Source organism: Lentinula edodes (assembly GCF_021015755.1).
Source record: "Lentinula edodes strain Le(Bin) 0899 ss11 chromosome Unknown C8R40scaffold_37, whole genome shotgun sequence".
NCBI classification, from domain to species: domain Eukaryota; kingdom Fungi; phylum Basidiomycota; class Agaricomycetes; order Agaricales; family Omphalotaceae; genus Lentinula; species Lentinula edodes.
Genome location: NW_025764343.1, coordinates 432,940 through 456,174, shown reverse-complemented (window position 1 = coordinate 456,174; position 23,235 = coordinate 432,940). Strand labels below are relative to the sequence as shown.

The 23,235-nt window shown below is 49.4% G+C and overlaps 4 protein-coding genes and 1 non-coding gene across 5 annotated transcripts; 3 read left to right on the top strand and 2 right to left on the bottom strand.

The window, feature by feature from the left end:
- C8R40DRAFT_1122309 (uncharacterized protein) lies at positions 1-789 on the top strand (the record flags this gene model as incomplete). Its single annotated transcript, XM_046228857.1, has 2 exons — positions 1-619; positions 661-789. Coding segments are annotated over 2 exons (730 nt in total), but the record flags the coding sequence as incomplete, so codon positions are not given.
- Positions 790-1,194: 405 nt separating this feature from the next.
- On the top strand, positions 1,195-4,713 carry C8R40DRAFT_1274155 (uncharacterized protein; the record flags this gene model as incomplete). The annotated part of the gene is made up of 10 exons (XM_046234100.1): positions 1,195-1,350; positions 1,589-1,668; positions 2,168-2,238; positions 2,292-2,443; positions 2,517-2,661; positions 2,869-3,001; positions 3,034-3,796; positions 4,037-4,080; positions 4,243-4,379; positions 4,622-4,713. The coding sequence occupies 10 exons, from the start codon at positions 1,195-1,197 to the stop codon at positions 4,711-4,713; spliced, it is 1,773 nt and encodes a 590-aa protein (XP_046082630.1).
- Positions 4,714-5,202: 489 nt separating this feature from the next.
- On the bottom strand, positions 5,203-5,305 carry C8R40DRAFT_t204. Its single transcript has one exon. It is a non-coding gene; the product is annotated as a tRNA-Leu (tRNA).
- A 2,156-nt stretch (positions 5,306-7,461) lies between these two features.
- On the bottom strand, positions 7,462-7,975 carry C8R40DRAFT_995489 (uncharacterized protein; the record flags this gene model as incomplete). The annotated part of the gene is made up of 2 exons (XM_046236769.1): positions 7,462-7,632; positions 7,679-7,975. Coding segments are annotated over 2 exons (468 nt in total), but the record flags the coding sequence as incomplete, so codon positions are not given.
- Positions 7,976-11,514: 3,539 nt separating this feature from the next.
- Positions 11,515-12,681, top strand: C8R40DRAFT_1267535 (uncharacterized protein; the record flags this gene model as incomplete). Its single annotated transcript, XM_046233965.1, has 5 exons — positions 11,515-11,527; positions 11,554-11,629; positions 11,684-11,764; positions 11,828-11,947; positions 12,157-12,681. 5 exons carry the CDS (start codon positions 11,515-11,517, stop codon positions 12,452-12,454), a joined length of 588 nt encoding a protein of 195 aa, XP_046082628.1. The 3' UTR covers positions 12,455-12,681.
- Positions 12,682-23,235: the final 10,554 nt, after the last annotated feature.

Sequence of the window (23,235 nt, the reverse complement as noted above, 5' to 3'; positions counted from 1 at the left end):
CCACACAGAAACCAAGATAATCTCGCTTTCCAAAGAACTTGAACAGAAAGAACAACGCATAAAAGACCTCACAGCGCAAAACACTTATCTCCAATCCCAAACCACCGCACTCCAATCCCAGATGCACGATGCCCAAACCGAGTCCCGTACCCACCTCACCCACCTCACCCACCTCCAAAACACCCACACCGCCCTTTCAAAGAACCTTCAAGAATCTCACGCACAGGTAACCCACCTCCGACACGTAGTGATGACAGGGGACACCGAGAAAAAAGCATTAGAAGACAAACTCCGCGTATCAGAACAAAACCTCTGTGCATCAGAAGACAAACTCTGCGTATCAGAAGAAAACCTCCGCGTATCAGAAGAAACCCTCCACGTCTCAGAACAAAACCTCCACGCATCAGAAGAAAACCTCCGCGTATCAGAACAAAACCTCCACGTCTCAAAAGACAAACTCCGTACATCAGAACAAAACCTCCACACATCAGAATGCGCACGGAAACACATCTCAAACGAGTTGCTGATGCAGGTTAACGCGAATATGCATCTTGTGGGGGAGATTAAGGGTATGGAGGAGAGGGTGAGGTTTTTGGAGAGAGAGAGGGATGGGTTTAGGGTGGAGTTGGATCGGGGATGGTGGTGGTTTCGAATGTTGAGGAGGTTGAGGAGGTTGGGGTTGGGGTTTTGGAGAGTACGGCTGTAGAGGCGCCTGGGGAGGAGGAGGAGCAGGTCGTTGGTGAGGAAGATGAGTCCCTGTTTGGTATTTGAGGCCCTGAGGACTGGATACATAATGTAGAATGTAGAAAAGCAAGTTTTTTGTTTTGTTTTGACAGTTGGATTTCTGGTACATATGTTGTGTCCAACTTTTATGTATAATATTGGTTTTACATACATACATACATACGACAGTTACTTTATCCGAGTTGTACATATTGGTACATTATTCTCCTTGTATATACAGACTCATCATCCTCAAACACCCTCCTCATCCTCGTTTGGTGATGTACCCAAACCATTTCCACTCTCGGGTGGACTATCAACACCCCTCCCCCGTCTCCTCAACAAGCGTAACCCCCGACGACTGACTCGTCCTCACCGTACTCGAACGGCTCACCACCGAGTGGGTTCTTAACAACCCAGCCCGGTCATCCTCATCCTCATCACCACCACCATCTTGATCTCGATGCCCAGATGGATATGTACGTGTTTGCTCACCCCGTCTCTTCCCCACCGTCACCTCCCTCCTCATCAACCCCTGCACAACACTCTGCATCCGCGGCATCCGGGGGATCGTCGACCGTTTTTGCGGCTGCGATGAACCTGGAACGGGAGATGGCGTGGAACGCGGTGATGCGGAGGAGGGGGAGGAGAAGGGGATGTGGGAGAGGAGGAGGAGGAAGGGGAGAAGGGGAAGGAGAAGACTTGAGAGACGTGGTAGACCCAGCGGAGGCGATTGATTCCGGGGGGAGGATGTCGTAGAAGGATTCGAGCGGGGAGTGTTGGGGGGAAGGGGAAGTTTGAGACCGTTTTGGTTCGGTTCAGTCATCGGGACTTCACTAGCCCGAGCCGCACTCCCATTCCCCAGCACTTGTCAAGTGGCCGTACGACTCCCCCGACGCAGAGTAGTACAATCTCCCGTTCTCGTCTCGGAATGTGTATTGCTGGGTGTCGGCATCGTAGGCGATGCGTTGGAGTCCTACTGGAGGCGGGTGGAGTCCTGTATCGTATCATACAAGGTCAATAATATTTAACTAGCTAAATGGCTAGCTCACTTCTGAATATTGTGTAAACCGACTCATAGAGCAGAAATAGGGATGTTATTTCGAGAGACTGTACTTGGTAGTACTCGACAAGGTTGGTTGCTCAGTGTTGCTCTGACGACATGACGCGTTATGTATGTGCTGCGCAATCAAGTTGCCAAGATAACCAAGGCAGATGAAATGCCGCACTTCCGGCATTACATGATCCGTATATTGATTTAGACGCCCAACAAACCTATAGCCGGGTCTTCGTTTTCTTTACTGTAACACGGACAAGGTGTCTGAGATTCAGAATGAATCGAATCCACGCCTTCAACGACGTTTATTCTCCAGCTCACCGAGCGCAGCGCTGAACAGAAGAACAGTTCCACGCGCGGTAGACAACTGTGATGTGTTGATTGTAGGAGCTGGGCCTGCGGGTTGGCTGCAGCGATACGGTTGAAGCAGCTTGAGCGTGAAGCTGGGTCGTCACAATGTGCGTTCCCGCCTATTTTTAGCAATATTCTCAATAAATCATTTCCTCTGCAGCTCTCCGTGTAGTAGTACTCGAAAAAGGCAGCGAAGTCGGTGCCCACATCGTCTCCGGCTGTGTCCTCGAACCACGAGCTCTCCATGATTTATTAGGTCCCGACCCGTCTCAATACGAACAGATCTACAACTGCGGTCAACCCCCGCTCGGTGTCAAAGCAGGACAAAGCCACATGCTCTGGTTAACCGAAAAATCCAAATATCCCATCCCCCCACCCCCCGCAGATGAACAATCAAGGGAATTTCGTTATTTCGCTGAGTGCGTTGACGAGGTGGCTAGGGAGAGTCGCGGAAGAGTATTATGGGGTGGAGATTTATCCGGGGTTCGCGGGTGCGGGTGTGGTGTTTAGTGATGAGGGTATCAGAGTCCGTGGGTTGGGTGGGAGGGGAGGTGGGATAGAGAGGTGACGAGGATTGGAATACCGAAATCACCACAATCATCGCCGCCGCCGCCGCCCCGTGCACCAGCAGTGCTCGGAATCCTAACCAACGACGTCGGATCCCAAAAACACCCTTCATCCACTACAACCTACGAACCGGAATGTTCTTCCGTGCCGCACCACCCTCTTCGCCGAAGGCGCCCACGGGTCCCTCACCAAAACCCTCATCACCAAATACCGCCTCCGCAACGAAAGCGATCCCCAAACCTACGGCTTCGGCCTCAAAGAAATCTGGCGACTCCCCGACTCCCACCCCCTATACACCCCCGGGTCCATAACCCACACTCTCGGTTTCCCACTAGATCTAAACACCTACGGCGGGGGTGGGTATACCACATGGATGCCAACCTCCTGTCTATCGGTCTCGTCGTGGGCGCGGACTGGGAAAACCCGTATCGGAGCCCGTATAGGGATTTTCAAATGATGAAGCATCATCCGTATATCCGTCGTTTGTTATCCCCCGCAACGCGAATCGCATACGCCGCACGTGTACTAACGAAGGCGGTCTCCAATCGCTCCCCCTTCTGCACTTCCCGGGTGGCGCACTCATCGGGACGCCGCCGGCACCGTCAACGTCGCGAAGATCAAAGGCGTGCACACCGCAATGGGGATGGGGATCCTCGCTGCCAGGGTGTTTGGGATGGGTGTCAACAACAGGCTAACGAAAACGACCCCATAGATACATCCCCCTACACCACCTCCTTCCTCTCCTCATGGATCCACACCGAGCTGCACGAAACCCGAAACCTACGCCCCTCCTTCTCCTCCTCGTCGGTGCTCTCGAAACGCGGTCTCGGTGTCCTCGGGGGTGTGTTGTACTCTGGCGTGGATACGTTGTTGTTGAAAGGGAGAACACCGTGGACGTTTAGACATACTAAGAACGAGGAAGAGAGGAGGGAGAGTTTGGATGGAGGAAGGAGTTTAGACTCCCTAAGAACCGATCCATCCACCGCCCACACCCCTATCCCCTACCCACCCTTCGACCCACCCCTGTCCACGGACCTCCTTACTTCACTCATGTTGACCGGTACTTCCCACGAAGAAGACCAACCAGAACATCTGAGGGTCCTCGGTCGACCAGGGGCTGCTGCTCTCTCCTCCTCCGACACCGATTTTGGAGGTTTTGGAGGTGGTGAATCTGTATTGGATGTTAGGATCAGCGAGATCCACGAAGAAGGGACCGCGGAAACCGAATCGGAAACCGAAGACACGGAGACGGAAACCACGGAAGATACACTGTTCATCCCTAAAGTCACTTCCCCCCCCCTCCCTCCGCCGAGCCCACACCAAATAAACATCGGCGAGTACGCGGGGTTACTCGCTAGAGCGTGTCCCGCGGGTGTGTATGAGTACGTCGATGTCGATGTCGATGATGATAATCACCACTCTACTACTGGACAGGAACCTCCGCACAGCCTTGAAGGTGAAGGCGGTGAAGGCGGTAGTGGTGAAGGCAGCAGCGGTGAAGGCAGCGGTAGTGGTGAAGGTGAAGTTAGTGAAGCCAAAGCCAGCGACGGCGAATCCTGGAACGGCAAAAAACTCGTAATCAACGCACAAAACTGCATACACTGTAAACTCTGTGATATCAAAGTCCCGTCGCAGGATATAACGTGGACTGTCCCGGAGGGCGGGGGTGGGCCGAAGTATAGTGAGTTTGTTTTATCTGGAACTCTGAGGCCTCACTTATTCACTGACGCACTCCTCACTTACACTTTTTCATTTCACCCACTCACTTTTTATTCACCCACTCACTTTTATTCACGCACGCACTTCTTATTCACGCACGCACGTCTCTTTCTAACCGCAGCGGTTACTTAGTGGTTACATAGTACCTTCTAAGGTACTTCATCGATTTGGTTCCGATGATCCTTCAATCTTTCGACAACCCAGTCGAAATCGGGTCGGAAATAGTGGTCGATAAGTATGTACATCGTTTCAACAACGACGCCATGGAGGGGACCGATGAGGAAGGGGGTCGATGAGGGGTCGGTGAGGAGGGGGGTCAACGTTCAACCGATTATCGGTTGATATCGATAAGGGAGGGAGGGAGGGGGGTCAACGTCCAATCAACCAGCTGATATCAAAGAGGGATGTACTAGGAGTTTATCAAATGTACTGGGAGTTTATCAAACATAAACGGAAGTCACTACATAGTACATCCAATACCCTCCTGATAATTTCTGAAGTAGGATGGAAATGAGACTACTACAAGACGTATACGTTGACTTTCAGAGGATAATATACCTTCAAGTTCGAGTTCAACGTTCATCCTTGCTTAGAGCCATTGGATCCATCGAGCGTCAGACCAGTTGTTCTATTCTGGGACACCTACCACTGACCACCTACTATCTATTTATCTATCTATGAACTTCATATCCAAAACTAAAACAAAACTACAACAGCAAACTACAACAACAACAAAAAACACAACCAACTCCAGATCATAGATCGTACATAAGGGCTCAAAAAAATGACAAGAGTGGGATTTGAACCCACGCGGACATTCGCCCATGAGAATTAGGAAGTTAATGAAATAACTTGAGTCACACGCCTTAACCACTCGGCCATCTTGCCGTGGGAAGTCAATTGAGGTATGGCATCTACATTCTCTACATTTCATTACGAGTTCTATTATAGAAGTCGTTCTTATGGCGGCAAAATCCATCCTCTTGATTGCGTTAAGACGTGAGAGTTTCTTCCCCTTTTTAGTCTTACTTATGTCAGCAACAATCCTGGCGTAATTGTCATCTCTCGTTCCTTCCTCCTCTCTCCTTCTTGCTTTCCTGTCCTTCAACTGAAACTCGTCAAAATTGTTACTTTCGATACGCTCTCCCCTTCGATGCATCCCTTATTTAATATTATTTTTTTTTTTCGCCATTCTCACATTCCCCCCTTTTCCCCCATGCGTCGTATTGAGTACATCAAGTGCCTTTCTGCATCTGTTCAACTAGCTCCTCTTGTATGCCTTTCCTTTTCCCTTTCTTCGTTCTATGTTATTCACCCATCTTCTCAGAAAAATAAGAGCTAGTCCGAGTTTTGTACTTCGATAATCCTTCTGCCAGGATTTACCTCGTTTTCTTTCAACTTCACATCACCATCCCTGATGTACTTCAGGATCGCAGTTGCCGTTTTGAACTTTCTGCAACACTTCTCCTTACCTACTGGAGTCTTCACGTGTTCTTATTTCATCAATTGTCAAATTCAATGCCAATGCTGATCATCTTGCATATGCATCTTTTTCGTCGTCATCACGGCTCATCATCCTTGTCAATCCAACTGCTCATCTTACCTGCCCTTGGTCCTCTTCCTCTGTGGTATTGCTTTCGATGACCATGGAATGCTCATGATGCTACTGAATACATGGCCCATGCTATTGTTAAGCACTGTCAACGGTTGAGACTGTACGTGTTTTGTTTTTGTTTATGTCTTCAACTGATATCTCTGCCAGACATACTCATCGTGTGACCCATCTCCCTTCTTTCAATTCGACGACCGCTTTATCTTGCTCTTGATCATCCTCCCACCTCCTGTCCTTTATCACCCATTGTTTTCTTCCTTGGCCAGTCGCCTCAACCGCCTTCCTGCTCCGATTCCGGACCGTCAGTCCTGAGGAGTTATCAGGATTTATTTGACTATGTGTTGTCATCTTGCATCCATGATTACGTTCATGGTCCCCTCTATGTTTGTGTGCATTACTTTCTTTTGTGTTGGTGTCTGACTTTTTTTGTCAGCCTCATCAATATTCCTGTGATATTGCCCTCTTCCACCCGGATTCTCCAGCTATGCATGTCGCTTGCATTCGCATCTCGTTAACTGGCCGCCTCCCATATTTTGATATTCTTGATGCAATCAAATGTTCACCATACATTACATTCTACCGTCGTTTCTATTACTGCACTTATCCTTTGCCAAACACTGACAATGTTGCTTTGATTGTTACTTCCTCTCCTGATCCTGTTTGGATTGATTCCTGCACCTCTGTATTTTGTAATCACGCTATGGGTTTTTCTCCTCTTTGGAGGTTTCCTGGTATTTACATACCTCTCACTCGTACTTTAATCCCTACTTTTGCTTCTGATACATCCATAGGTGAAGAGGCATTTGCTCAGTATGTTTCTTGTTTCATTTCTGTCTTATTGTTCTCACTCTCTTCTTAGTATTGTTTGTCCCCGTGCTTTGAATCCTAGTAATGTACTGGCTACTTCCACTAACCAAATCTGTTGATTGTTTTCGTTACCATACGTATGTCTTCTAATATAATGATGCACTTCAAGTTCCATAGATTTTCCTTGTGTGGCTGTTTCTGACCCTCATCTTCACACATAATACGTGTGATGCTTTTGCGATCTGCTTATTTGCTATCTATTGCACTGGTCCCAGTCTTGCTCTATCGAGGTTCCGCCCCGCAGGCGAACTTTAATCAAACTTTTTGATTATTCTCTTAGAGGGCTTGGTCACCAAGCTACCAGTCTTGGACGGAGCTATCTATCTGAATTTCATCATTATGTCAGTGATTCTTCCTAATTCCAGTATAATCTTTATTACTGAGTGCACTAAGAGTCATCCATACGCCTGCTTCCTTCCATTTCCATTTTGTAGTCCACCCTCCTTCTGATTTGCCTTGTTTCCGTTGTATATCTCCTTTGATTGATTCTTTGGGCCTCCTATATATCGTTAGGTCATTCTACCCATATCTATGTGACACCAGGGCTCACCTCTGTCAAGGTGCCATCGAACAAAGTTATACTTCTCAAAACTGCTACTGTGCGGTATCGTTCCTCCTTTTTCTTGTTAATGATCTTTATCAACATCATAGACATCTTCACTTCAACGATATCACCCTTCTTGAATAGTACCAGCTGTACTTGGTCAAATCTGGCCAGCAGTTTGGTCGATAACAACTTGGAGTGGATGCGATAATTTTCCTTACCTGACTTCCTCCCCTACCATCTTGCGTTCAAAATAGTGTACTCGGTTTTCCTCTATATGAACATGTGTACCCCCTCCTATCTTTGCCATATCACCTTTGTCGTCCACTCCTGCTCCAAAAGGAATTTGTGCTTGTCCCTGTGCTGCATTCTTTGCTGTGAAGAGCCGATTTCCTACATTTATTGTCCTCCACTCCTTGTACTGACCAGTAACAATGGTGCGATCCATCTGCTCATCTTTCACCTGCCTACTAAATAGTGTATCAATATCTTCGATTGTTAACACCGCATCTTCAAATGCACGCCCTCCAAAGCCGCATATTTCGATACTTTGCTTCAAAAATGTTGCCTTCTTTTTCCTATTCATGTTTCGTCAAGTCAATCTTTGGAATAAACCTGCATCACCCATATTACTTACAGGTTGCCGCCCCCTATATTCATTGGTGGCAAATCTATCCCAACGATCACCCCCTGTACTGCCACCACTACTTCTTCCACTCCTCGATCCCCATCAACAACCAATCGCCAGTTCACAGGTATACCTATATTCATTGCAATCATCTTATGCGCTTGCCATTCAGGCTCCTACCGTTTATATTATGTCTTTAGCTAGGTTTTGATAACAAGCACTTGCTCACCAGTGTTAAATTTGCTAGGTGAAACGGCGCATATTTATTTTGCAACCTCTGCTCAGCAAGTTCTTGAACCTTTTCCCCTGTCATTTATGTTGTGAATAGTACTGCTATTCCACACTTACCACTCACTTACTCGCTTGATTTTCATCATATCCTTTACTATCCATGGTTTCTCGGGTAGGTAGAGTCGATGGGTAGGAATTTCTTTTCTGATTTGCTTATCGTGAACCCTTAGCTGTTCTGTCTCGCTTCTTGCTGGATATCTTGCTCATCCTCGGAAATTATGTCCTTCTAATGTGTATTTGCCGCTTTGTGCTACAGCTGTCATATCTTGTTCATCCTCGGATTTTTTGTCCTTCTAACATGTATTCACCGCTTTCTGCTAATAGCTGTCAGTAAGTTGACCTTCTCTTGGATCTTTGTCCTCCATTTCACTTCCATTTTTCTTAAGGAAAGATTTGCCACTTGCTCTAGATTAATTTTCCCCTTGCTCTGGAACATTTTCCCTGTCCTCGGGATTCTTTGGTCCTACCACGTATATTTGCTCCTTTGGTTTTACAGCTGTCAGTACAGTTGTCTTTCACCAGTCCCTCTGGAAGTGTTTTCCTTGTCCTCGGGATTTTGATTTTTGAACTTCGAAGGTGTACATGCTGCTTTGCTTTTACAGCTGTCAGCTCTTCCTCACTTCTTTGTTCTTTTCTTTACCTCTGTATGTAAAATTCTAATTCATATCTGGTTCATAGATGCTGCTTTTCACTCTTCGGTTTCACCAGATCCTCTACAACCTTGACATCCTTCATCCCACATTGCACATGAATTCTTGAAACCGACACTGACTTCATGCTACATTGGATCTTAGGTCTTCCAATATGCATACACCGCCATACACCTCTTGAATATTACAAGTGTGGGTGTCATTCTTTCGCCGAGACTGACAGGGACTCCAAACTACCTTGGGATCTAAGGTCTTCTAATATGTATACGCCACTTGAATATTCACTCAGCAATGAATTTTGGTTATTCTTTTTATTTACTCCGCTTCTACCTCCTGTCTAATGTGGTTTTACTTGCTCTAGAACATTTTTGGTATTCTTCTATGCTTCTATGGTTTAGCTGTCAGCATTACTTCTGTACTTGGCAATGTTCTTCTTGACTCAATTTCGTTACCTTCTTCTTTTCTTTCAATATATCTCTGTTTGGCTTTGTCGTCAGACTCTGCCAATGATTTATTTAAAACTGACTCCTCACCTGTTCCCGTTAACGAGCTTGCCTCGTTTTTGTGTGAAAGAGAAAGGAAGGAATCTAATGGGCACTCCAACCAACCAATCTAATACACAATATGCGAGTTCACTGCTATCAAATTTATTTAATAGCAAGGGGTAGCGTTGGCAAAGGTTCCGCAAAGCTTTGAGAGCTAAGTAAGAAGCTTTGATCAATCAATTTGAATCGTTCTAAGGATTCGATATATTCCTTTGATCAAGGTAGATTCAGCACGATTTGTGCTTTGGTTTGTATTGATTTGGGTATATCAAGAATTGGGGGTTTGAATCAAAGTAAATTAAAACCGAAACACACAGACCCCTACGGAGGGCTAGAACTATGTGCTGGCACAACCACACAGCGTGATTTGCCCTTAAGACCAACGACTGATCCTAAGTTCGAAGAATACCCAACAACTGGATATACTTCTCGCAGTCACAAGGAGCAGAACACAATGTTCCTATACTCACAAGTGCCGGGCCCGAATGGCTGCTAGCGAAGAGGTTTCAGTCTGGCGGGAGTGTGTCTTTCCTTTTTACGGATTAGCACTGCAACGTCGTCCCAAAATCACTTGTATTCCAGATACATCGGATCGCTATTTATACATACAGAATATAGAGTCGCATAGTACAATTAATTTAATACAATCAACGTTCGGAACCGCAAGGAAACTTCTACACTCAGTCAGATACCATTTAATTTGAATCTACATGTCCTTATTTGGTCCATATTGGTTCCAAGATTCTAGTATACCTCCAAACATAGGCAGGTACTTCAATATTCATTTAATTTAATTGTTTTTAGAGAATGACTCGAATGGTGTTCAACTGTCATTGCGGTTCAACACTTACTTCGATCGTTTGTCATCCTCGTCCGGAGGCAAATCAGCTCTCCTCGATTCTAATCCTATCAATCTGATTCATCTGGATTAAACTAATTGCTTCTCTCTTTCAACAGACACCCATTGTGCCTATACTCTATCAAGGGAGTTACGCATAGTATTCATTTAATTGCATTCTTCAATGTTTTCTACGTCAGGACTCTTTGACATTCATTTGATATGTCTTCGGAGCCTTGCAGTACTTCGATCGTTCTTCTAGTCATTTTCCTCAACCATGCAACTTGATTGGTCTATTAGACTAAATCACAGTCTTTAGATTAATGCATGATCTCGTTCTAGAAGGAGTATTTGATAATTCCTGAGTTCTAGAAAGTCATTTCGAGTCAATCCTTGGTTCATGGTCACTTGAGTAAGTTCTTCCAAACTCCTGCCAGTGTAAGGTCCAATAAGAATACCCTTGGTATGTCATACGTGAATGGTCATCCTTCGGATGTAGTCCGAGTCTGGTATAATCCTGCTTGACAAACAGGTAGACTGCTATCCGTAGGTAGTATCAGGGATGGGTAAACTAACCAACTTGTGGTAGTATGGGTATATGGTCCCTTCAACTTATTAGACTGATTCAGTATTGACTTTGACTGTCAATCCGGGTCTCAATTACAGTCCTCTTGATACGAATCTATACGTGAAAATGTCACAATTCACAACATAGATGTCTAGCCAAAATTTAGGCGTGTCACCGTCTTGCTATCTGTATCTCTTTCCCCTTTGTTATAATGGCCAGAACTCGCCCTAGGAAACGCTCACCGTCACTCAACGCTGAAAGGTCTCTCTTCTATTCTTATCAATTCTGGTACTGAATCTCTTTCTACATTTGCAGCCCTTCCAAGAAACACTCTAAACATTCAACACCTGGGTCTGCCTCTGAGTCTGACCTTTCCGATATTCCACCTGAGGTACCCAGTGAGTATACTTTGTTTTACCATCAAGACCTCTATGTTTCTACTCATCAAATTTCAGAGAACCCTCTATATCTACATTGGACGTTGAGACAACCGCTCCTTTGGTGGCTACTCAAGATTCTGTTACCAGTGAATATCCGTCTATTTTCCTCTGATTATGAATAATTTATGTAATGTCTCTTTCCATCTACTGCAGGGAGCGCCGTTCCTATTTCGCCTGTAGCTGAGGCTACCGATGCAGCTGGTGGCGACTTCTCTACCACAAACAAATTGTATGACTCTCACATTCCATTCTTTGTCTCATCTACTGATTCTTTTTGATGTAGGTCGTTTGATTCGGCCTTGGATATACCCCTTCCCAATAGTGATGACGACTTTTCATCTGATGAAGATGACGGTGCTGCTAGGTAAGTTTTTTCCTTGCTGTAGCAAGTAATTTGTAACCATGTCCCTTTGTCATTTATTGTTAGTCCGCCTGTTATAGTCAAGTCAGTCGCCTCCACCACTTCCACCAATCGTACCGTATTGGATGAAGTTTTGCAGCCGGACTGCATGAAGAATCATTATCTTGGTCTTCCCTGGGTTCCACCGTCCGTGCTTTGTTTTCTTCCTTATTACTCTACATTTTTTTTCCGAAGTCCTTCAAAGCTTCTTCCTTACTCGTCTGCTTCTGCTGATGCTCATGAAGTTGAGAATGGCCGACTTGTCTTCTTTGCACCACCTTGTCATTGAATGCGGTCGCGTATGTTGTTTTGTTTTCTTTCCCTTGTGATTCACTACCTCATCTGCTGTGCCTTAGACGCCTCAAGTTGGGCTTGGTCTTTAGCCGTTATAAGAACGTGGTCAATTTGAGTAAAGCACCACAATCATCTTTGCTCCGGAACTATGAAGGTTATGCTTCTGTTGCTGATCTGGGTGGCCCTCGACGGGAGCTAGTTTGTCATGCCCTGACCACAACCAACCAGTCCCAGCACCATCCCACATGCTTCCTTACACCTCCCCAAGACATCCGACCTCCCCAAGACAGGACCACGGGTACTACGCACCTCCCCAAGACAGGACCACGGGTAATACGCACCTCCCCAAGACTATCCTGACAACCTCCCGACACGCGTACGAAACTCCTTAGCACCAGCCCCATTAAGTACAAATCTCGATCACCTGTCTCCTTCGACTACTGCCTCATGTCCCTAGGTTCCGATGTTCCCTTGTTCACTTCCCATACCTATTTAAGTAGCTCCGTAACGTCTCCAAGCGCCAGCTTGGTATATTTTGAACACACACCCTTTTGCATAGGTCCAGTCCCTGTCCCTTTGTACCTGCTAACCATACGGATTTCTCTTTACTCTCTGTTTCTCTACCTCTGTTCCTCTCTACTTCTGTCTATTGTCTCTCTGATCGTCTGTACGATCGAATATACGCTTTTACTTCAAGTCTAAGCCTGCCGAGTGAGTCCCCGAGCTCCCTCGAACATTACTAAAGCTCCCCAACGCCTACCCGCTTGGTGAGCTACTCTTCCCCAAACCTTCCAGAGCTCCCTAGCTACTTCGTAAGCTTCGGGACTTCGATCTAGGTAACGTCGAAGCTACCCCTCACGTCGAACTACGTATTGCTTCTCCGTTACCACCTCCCACACTCGAGGACGACCATCCTCAAACCTAGTCCCCAGGGACCTACCCTCCCTGGCATATCCCTTCTCGGGAGCTTACACCCTCGAGACCCCGTTGCATAAACTACCTACTCGACTCTATATTGACGTTCTAGCGAGTACAACTCCTACTACGCAATATCTTACGGTCCCGCATTCGTCCCGAACCTCCCTACGCATTAGGGACCTCCCTGGACCTCCTAGGAACCCCTCAAGGGTCACCATCTCGTCGTTCCAACCACTACTAGGTCATTCCCGTCCTCGGTCGCGGTTCTCGTAGCTCCCTTCGAGCTCCAGCCTGCTCCTAGCACGCTACAACACAAACCTCCACATACCAAAACCTACCCTAAGACCTATTTTGACCCAGGTCTTACATTATACCAAGCTCTCCCGTCACCGAACGGACTCGTCGCGACGAAATGTCGGCGACGTCAACGGAACGACCTTCTAGTTCCAAGACCGAATCAAAGAAACAAAAGAGCGCCTTATCTCGTGGAAACACGACACAAGCTCAAAAATCAAACCCGGCTGCTAGCTCCACTGTCATCACGGTGGCAGCTGGTCAACGCCTGATGTCCATCCCAGAACAGTCGTTCGGGGATGAAACCGCCAGCAACATCCGGACCCCAGAGGGACGTCAACCGGAGGTTCAGGGGCCCCCTCCAGTGGAACCTGGGATGGGACCACCACAACGGAGGTTTACCTCCATGGGTTACGCCCAACCTGCCAGTAGTCCCATGGGAGGTTTCGCATACTCCCCTACCTGGGGAACGAGAGGACCTCCCCCTGGACCGATACCGCAGCTAGACATGGAGTCAGCTTCGAACGCGGGTGGAAGAGTCAGCGGTCAAGTAGCCGCTATCGAAAGGGTACAAGGGGGGAGTACTGACCCTCTCACAGTACGACAACAGGAGAAACTTCCAGAGAGGAGGGTATCCCCTGCCGTATCCGAACAATCTCGAACGTCATCCCGGAGGTTACCAACACCTCCAGTACAGTCCCTGAACCTTCCTCCCCCGAGACGAGGAAGTTCACTCTCCAGTCTCCTGAAGAGCCCAGCTATGAATACGCCCAACTGGGAGCGTACGCACGCAATACACCATAGCAGGACCAACTTCCCCGTACAACCCTTGTCCGAAATGACATTGCGTCTGGAAGACGTCATTCGAATTCAGGAGTGTATCCCGGAAGATGTAGCTATGGTCCTAAGGGAGGTATTGGAGTCAATGGGGATCGAAGTATTGGGAGACGGTCTCGAATTCTCAGACCTACGAGTACAGTTCCTAACAGTGGGAACTCAATTGGAGATAGACCTCCCAGAGAAGGCCCAGCAGTGGCTGATGACCCCCGCGAATCGATCAGATTTTCTCTGGCTGTACAACGTCCTGTTGGACCCAGAGAGGATGTTGGAACTGTTAGAGGCAGAGGCACGTTACGGACGATCGTTCCGAAACTCGAGGGGAATACTTCCCCTCCTCCCTCATACCCATGGAAGGGAGAAGGAATTCTGTGGCGAAGCAGGGCTACGTATATTGTACCGAGCCTCTAACTACAGATCAGGAGCCGTACGGTTTGAACCTCCCCCTTCGAGGGTGAACATACCGAACTACCAGGCGATCCAAATACTTCGGAACGCAAACCTAGCGGAAGCAGCAGCTAAAATCGATGAGGAAAGTAACGAGGATGCTAACGCAATCGCTGCAAAAAATCGTAGACGCAGGAGGTACACCACGGCTCACCTCCTGGCCCCAGTGGAGTCAATGCCTGATCAGGATAGTCCCGTCCGGGTCCGTAACGGACAGACGGTATACACGTACACGCCCATGAGGCATATGCACCAGCTTCTGGTGAGGAGTGAGGAGTCTGAAGCGATGTTGTGTTCGCAGGAGACCCGACATCGGACGCTACTAGCGGAATCAGACACTCTGATGCTGTCGGAGGAACTTTCTGGATCGAATCTAGAAAGAGCTTTGGAATTCCGTCGCAGACTGGTCGCGGATAATCGGGGAACCTCGTATATGGTTCAATGCGAACTCGAAAGCGTAGGGGAGTTCCCTCCGGAGCAATTTGACCAGAAAGGGCAGCTCCATGGATCTGATGGTCGTTTCCTGGCACAGAAACATTCATCGCCCAGGAATACCGAGGTTCCTGAACTCCTTAACCCCGGTAACACGGCCACGAGGAGCCCCCAGCTACGCTCCGGGACCTCCCCCACTGTACATGCCTTGGCTCAAAATGCGACTCCTCCCCCCAGAGTTAACCTGCAAACGAAACCTTTAACCCCAGTCTCGACGCAGCGATACCAGTTTGGTGAGGTGAGGATGGATGGCGCACAACATTCATCCCGGATCTCCGGACAAGATCTGACAGCTCGGCTGGCTCCCAACCCTGTACACGTTCCTCCAAGACTGAGCAATCCATCAGTCATTCCGTATCAAGGGTCGGTATCGATGCAATCTCAGGCAGTGGGAACGGAAAGTCAAAGGGGTCCGAACCAACGAAGAACGTTGGCAGTTCACGAAGAGGCGGTACCCCCGCAGGGAGCTCCTTTTGGAACTCCCTTTGTAACGGGAGCTCAGACGAACCGACCTGGCATGGCTTTCGAGTCGGCACGCTCTCAGGAATCGGTAGCAATGATCCAACAACAGGCTCGGGTCATTGAGACGCTCCAGGAACAACTCCGTGAGGTAAAGAAAGGATTCACAGAGGGGGAAGTACCGACTGGAGGACCCCTTTCCAAAACAGGAAACACGGCGGGATTATCCGGGCGAGCACCTAGGGTAATGAGAGAATATACGAGGGGGGGTCCTTCTCCTGTAGTTCCCCAGCCAAGGAGCTGGCACGCTACGGAACCAATATCCTTTAACCGAAACACTCCTACAGGAGCTAGGGGTGGAAACCCCCAGGTAGAACAAGCAGGACAGATCCCGGATACTCCGAGTGTGGACCGACGACGTATTCACGAGTGGGGAGCCCGAGTGCAAAGAGCTGAACTAGGGGAGTATGGGAGACCAGAAGGAGGAGCGTACGCGTTGGAAAATGAGGGAGAAGGCAAAGGCGGTTTTAACCCCCCTCCTAGAGTACCTCCCCCACATTTTTCTAGTCAATCGAGAGATCGAGAACGACCTCCGAGTCAAGGGGGACAGGGTCAAAGAGAACAGGGAGGAAGGAGCGGGGGAGGGGCACCACCTCCGCCTCCTCCTCCTCCACCACCTTCCGGGGGACCGGGTGATAGTAATTCGGAAGGTTCCAACGAGGGGGAACAGAACCAATCGAGTAGGAATGGTGGAAGGAGAGAGGAAGACAGAGGAGAGCTCCCCACTGGAGCTCCTGACGTACCTCCAACACGCTATGACCCGGACCAACCCTGGTACTACGATCCAAGACAAGGTTGGCATCGTAAGGCAGCTCCTAGACCTCCCAACGAGGGACGAAGTACGTGGGAGAGCAACGAAGAAAAAAATCGGATTACCATTGAGTCGAAGCTCGACGTCGGTAAGATCGAAAGCTTCGCAGGTGACGACCGGTCTGCATGGAAGACGTGGGTCCTCAGTTTGGAAAGGATGTTTGGAGTGCGTCCTACCATTTATGCTCGGGAAAAGGACAAGTGCGCTTCCGCAGCTAGTCATCTCACTGGTGCAGCACTCTCCCACTTCGACACGTTGAATCGGCAACGACTGAGGGGGGAGTACACCTGCCTCGAAGACTGGACAGAGTTCAAACGAGAATTCGGCTCCAAATTCGGACCCATTGACGAGGCGGACGAGGCAAGGAGGAGATTGGCCTGGATGAAGCAGATGCCGGAGGAAAGCTTCGCCAACTTCTTCATTCGCTTCAACGAATACGCTCCCCTGACCGGATTTAACGACGAGGCTCTAGTAACATACCTCAAGAAAGGGGTAGCTCCTTGGTTGCCTCTACAGGTTGTTACCGGAAGGGAGGAACCTCGATCCTACGACGAGTGGACCCGAGTGTTCACGAAGTTGGACGGGGCTGTACGTGCGCAAGCGGAGAGTTTGAGGAACCTCCACGGTGAAAAAGCACTGCAAGGATGGCTGAGTCGTTTCCCCGGATTGGAGTTAGCACCGGAAGCTCCTTACAAGTCCCCCTTGCGTCGGGAACGAGATCCAGCTGATGTCTGGACCTCCAATCCGAAACCAGCAGCGACAGGGAGGTTCCCAAACAGGTCCAACTGGAAAGAGGGACGACAAAGGGCGTCTGCAGCTTGGGGGGAAGGAGAAAGTTACGATAGAGATAACCGAGAGGAGGACGAGGACTGCTGTCACTGCAGGGATGGAGGAGAATGGACTGAAGCGGTCCTCCGAGCAGGAGTTACCGACACTGGGAGGAAATGGACTCCTGAGGAAAGAGCGGAGAAGTGGAGGAGACGAAGGCAGGAGCTCTGCATGCGTTGTGGACGAAAGGAACACTGGGCAAAGGACTGCCCTAACCCAGAATCGTTAGAACGTCCAGTGGAGGATCAAGGAAGCTCAGAAAGAGCTTCCAAGGCCGATTCAACTCGAGGAAGAGGGACGGCCAACCAAGGGGGAGGTCGTAAGGACGATTCAACTCGTCCTTTAGAACGGATTCGCGCCGGGATCGTGGTGGAAGAACGGGAAGGAATGGACGATCTATGGAACGTCCACATCTTAGACTCACCAAAGGGAGGTGAACAAGAACTGTCGGACGAAGTGGGAAATGGGCAGGGGGCTTCGAGGTAGATCAGGGCGAACTGCGAAGCCCCGCAACACCTTCGCCTACCACAATAAGAGCTGCACTCGCGGGGAGCCAGCCAGCTCGTCTCACATCCCGATCCTACAACTCCTTCATCATCCTTACACGCTTTCCGTTCTCCGACCTCGATGAAGACAAAGAATATGCCACACTAGTGGATAGTGGAGCAACTAGATGCTTCATAGACAAAACTGTCGCTATGCGACACCCAGAAAATTTGGTTGACCTAACAGACAGTATCCCTTTGGAGCTGTTCGACGGGAAACCTACCTCCGCAGGATTGATAACTCAGACCTACACTGACCAGATCAGTTTTGCGGATGGAACAATTCACAAGGTGGAGTTCCTAGTAACTCGATTACACCCCACGGCTCCAATTGTGCTGGGATTGCCGTGGCTACGCACGCACAACCCAGTAATTGACTGGAAGGAACTTTGTCTGACGTTCCAGGACCGAAACGTTCGAATCTCAGCAGCCCTTGCGTCGGAAATTGTCCAACCAGGTGCCGAGGGAGGTACTGAGGAGCTAGGGAGGGGGGTAAATAGCGAAGAAATACACGCAGGAACTCTCCAATCACCTCCTGAAGCTCCTCAACGACCTCCTGAAGCTCCACAACCACCTCCAGAAGCTTCTCAACAACCTCCAGAAGCTCCCCTTAGAGCTCCAAGGACGAGGGTGAAACTAGAGGAAGTAAAGGACGAAGAGTACGAAGCAAGTCAACCAGGCCCACACAAGTTATTCCCCTCGGACAAAGATCTAGGGCCAGACGACCCAATCCTTATGGGGATCAACGAATGGCTAGCATTCGCGAGCGAAAGTACGGAAGAAGAGGTGGAGGAAATCCTCGAGGCTGGGCGATCCGCTATAGAGAGAGTAACCCCGAAACCAACGAAGGATTCAGAGGAGGCATATCAAAAGTGGAAGAGTAGGGACACGGAACGGTCCTCCTCCTGGCCGGGAGCTAAGCAAAAAGTCCGGTGGAGGAAGAAAAGGAGGGAGCATGGACCTTATCCCGACCTCCCTACCTTAGACATCGAAAGCCTGAACATACCCAAGATTCCTTCAAGGTCTGGTCTGACTCCCAAGGGTTCAATAAGACGCAACAACTTCCGGAGAAAGCAGCTCATAGCGGGTACCCACGTGGTGGAACGAAAATCGGACCCAACCATACAAGGGAAGCCCATCAGCTTAATAGGAGCTGCTGGGATGGATCGTCTACTGAGGGAGGGAACCCCAGCGTACTTCCTTCATATATCGCCTACGAAGGAGGAGTCCCCTACTGAAGAAATGCTCCGGGCGAGTGATAGCAGTGCCACGGAGGGAGTGCAGCAACCAAAGGATCCTGAGAGTGGGGACCCTAGTTCGGAACAAGGAGGGGTCGTCAAGGAGCTCGACAAAGAAGAATTGAAGCGTCAGGAGACGGAGGAATTAAAGAAATCCATTCCCGTCCAATACCAGGACTACTTGGACGTGTTCTCACCTGGAGAAGCAAGAACGCTACCCCCTCACCGACCCTACGATATCAAAATTGAGACAGAAGGGGATGCGATACCTCCCATAGGGAAGCTCTACAACATGTCCGAGAAGGAGTTGAAATCCCTCAAGGAGTACATCGATGAGATGTTAGGCAAGGGGTTCATACGATCCTCCAGCTCCCCTGCGGGAGCTCCTGTCTTGTTTGCCAAGAAAAAGGATGGTACTCTACGACTCTGCGTCGACTATCGAGCCCTGAACAAAATTACAAAGAAGAATAGGTACCCTCTACCCCTGATAGGCACCTTAGTGGATCAACTACGGAAGGCGAAGATCTTCACAAAGATTGACCTCCGCGCAGGATACAATAACGTCAGGGTAGCCCAGGGACACGAGTGGAAGACCGCATTCCGAACTCGGTATGGGTCATTCGAGTACCTGGTAATGCCCTTTGGGCTCACGAATGCCCCCTCTGCGTTTCAATTCTTCATGAACGAGATCTTTCACGATATGGTGGACGTCTGTGTGGTGATCTATCTGGACGACATACTGATCTACTCAGATGACGAGGAGTCCCATGTGGAGCACGTCAGGAAGGTCCTGGAACGGTTACGGGCAAATCACCTCCACGCCAAGCCGGAAAAATGTGCGTTCCATGTCGACACCGTCGAGTATTTGGGGGTGATCATATCACCATTGGGAGTGTCCATGGACCCAGAGAAAGTGAAGGCCGTAATAGACTGGCCAAAACCAAGGACGGTGAAGGAACTCCAAGCGTTCCTCGGATTCGCAAACTTCTATAGGAGGTTCATAGACAACTACTCGGGAATCACCAAGGTGTTCACGAAGCTCCTCCGAAAAGATTCAGTGTGGAACTGGACACCACAGTGTAGTAGTGCCTTCGAACTTCTGAAGTCAGCATTCTCCGAAGCCCCGGTTCTGGGACATTATAACCCGGACCTACCGGTAGTCCTCGAATGCGATGCCTCCGACTTGGCGATAGCAGGGATCCTATCACAACTGGATCCCGAAACGGGGGAGATACATCCTATCGCCTTCCATGCACGGTCAATGATCTCTGCGGAACTAAACTACGACATATACGATAAGGAGCTCCTAGCTATCGTGGACTGCTTCAAACAATGGAGGGCGTACTGCGAAGGGTCCCGACACCAGATCCAAGTATACTCAGATCATAACAATCTGCAGTACTTCACCACTACGAAGCAGTTAACAGCACGACAAGCCCGGTGGGCAGAGCTCCTTTCAGGATACGATTTTGTCATCAACTATCGCCCAGGGAGGTTGGGAGCCAAGCCGGACGCGCTCACCCGCAGATCAGACGTGTACCCAAAGAAGGGAGCTTCAAGGGACCAGGTCTTAGCAGGGAGGGAAAGGGTACTCATACCTCCAGAACGACTGAACGCTACCATCCTTATGAACGAGGACCTCCTAGTGAATCGAGTAAGGGAAGCTCCAAAGGACACGACTATAATTGAAGCACTAAAAAGGATTGCACGCAACGAGGAGGAATCTTTCGTTTGGGAGGATGAGCTGATAAAGAGGGGAGGTCGTATATACGTCCCAGACGTTGGGACTCTACGAAGGGAGGTCCTACAGTCGTACCACGACCACAAACTAAGGGGACATCCGGGGGAGAAACGCACCAAGAAGCTCGTAAACCAGCTGTTCTTCTGGAAAGGACTGTCCAAAGACGTGAACTACTACGTGCGGAGCTGCCACTCGTGTCTGAGAGCCAAAGCCAGTCGCTCCAAACCTTACGGGAACCTCCGTCCGTTACCAATTGGTCAACGACCTTGGTCCTCAATCTCCCTAGATCACATCACCCAGCTCCCAGCCACTGCGGGACCAGAGAAATACGACGCCATCCTCGTAGTAGTTTGCCGACTCACCAAACAAGCCATATATGTTCCTTGTCATACGACGGATAAGGCGGAGGACTTTGCCAATCTATTCATCACATACGTCTTCTCAAAGCATGGGATGCCCTCCGACATAACTTCAGACCGGGGCTCCCTCTTTGTGTCCCAATTCTGGAGGGAGCTCTGTAGAGCATTAGGAATCGAGTCTCGACTATCAACTGCGTATCACCCACAGACAGATGGACAAACGGAACGAGTAAACCAATCCGTGGAAGCGTACCTTCGAATCTATTGCTCCTACGACCAAGACGACTGGGACCTCCTCCTACCAATGGCCGAATTCGTATACAACAATACCCCAAACACGACTACAGGTGTCTCACCATTCTTCGCCAACAAGGGTTATCATCCAAAGTTGTCCATTACGCTGGAACAGGTGCAGGAAGCGGAGGTCAATGAGTATGCATCCAACCTCAAGGAGCTACATGCGTACCTCCAGGAACGCATCGAGGTAGCTAACAAGGTCTATGCGAAGTACGCGAACCAAAAACGCCAGGAGGCCCCGGACTGGAAGGAGGGTGATCAAGTCTGGCTAAATATGGAGAACGTCAGGACTAGACGACCAATGAAGAAGCTAGACCACAAGTGGACAGGTCCCTATACAGTTTTGTCGAAAGTAGGAAGTCATGCCTACCGACTGGACCTCCCTGGAGACCTCCACAAGATTCACAATGTGTTCCATGTCGACAGGCTGAAACCCCACTTCCATGACAAATTCAAACGCCAGACCTCCCCGCCCCCCCCAATCTTCATAAAAGGGAAGACGGAGCATTTCGTCGAGGACATCCTTGACTCTAAACCCAAGAAGGGACGACCGGAGGAAGTGGAATACCTCGTAAAATGGGAAGGGTATAATGATGAGTTCAACTCCTGGGTAGGATGGGAAGGTATGGTGGGCTCGATCGAGCTCCTACGTAGCTGGCACAAACACCACCCGAGGAAACGCCAGCCATCGCGTCTGCAATGGGCCTCGTTGGAACGGGAAGCACGGGAAGACGAGGAGGAGGGATCGGGAAGGTAGAAGGGAGTAGAGGGGGGAACGACAACAATGAGGACACGACGGGGACCACAACCCCATATTCACGATTTTCTAACGACAACTGCATTGGAGGGCTCACGAGACCTGAATGCACGACGATTTTAATCTCATTGGTTTTCACATTTCACACAATACGACGAAGGTTTTGATTATTCAACAAAAAAGAAAAGAACAGGCAAGCAAAATATTTAACAGAGGACAATAAAACTACAAAATGAATGCTACAATGACTCCTCCTTGACGATTCCCTGACCCACCGCCAACTCGGTACCTTCCCTCGCCACAGCAATCCTTCCGGCATAAGACTCCTCCGTCTCATACAGCTCGTCATCATCACCAGTTAGATCGATGGATAGGCTGGCGACGGACCCAAAAAGGAGGGGAGGAACTGGGGAACAAGGAGGAGGAGAAGGGGAGGTCGGCGACTCCTGCTCCGACAGGAACAGAGGGACTGGGGGATGGGAACCCGCAGAGGGAGAAGACACCTGGACAATGGGCGCCTCGAGGGACTGCTCGACGTTTGCCTCGCCTGACGACTCGGGAACTGGCCCCATTGACGACATGGGGACTGGAGGATCAGGAACAGGCAACGGGGTATCGGTGATATGATGGATGTATTGTAACATCAACTGCTCCCAGTCAGCAGTCAGCTGGTCAATACTGGGAAGGGCAGGAACAATGTCGTCCCACCTTCCAGCGCCATCACTATGAGGAAGAGCCGTCGACAGTGCGAACATTCGTCGGTGAAGAGGGGGCTCCAAAGAGCTATCGGGAGGAGGAGCGAAACCCGCGTGTTGAGCAGCCGTCAGGAAGGGACCGTCGTTGTCGAATCGGGAATGCTCCAGGACCATACGATAAAGACCCTCATCTTCATCGACAGCATTGTTAAAAAACCATTGAATACTGCTTAAGGACCGCATGTACATGTCACCGTGGACACCTCGAGCCGCCTGCATGTAATCCAGACCCAACTGGAAGTTGTGAACGACAGTGTCGAGATCGTCAGAGTCGAGACCGCGACGAAGGAAGGCCACCACGGC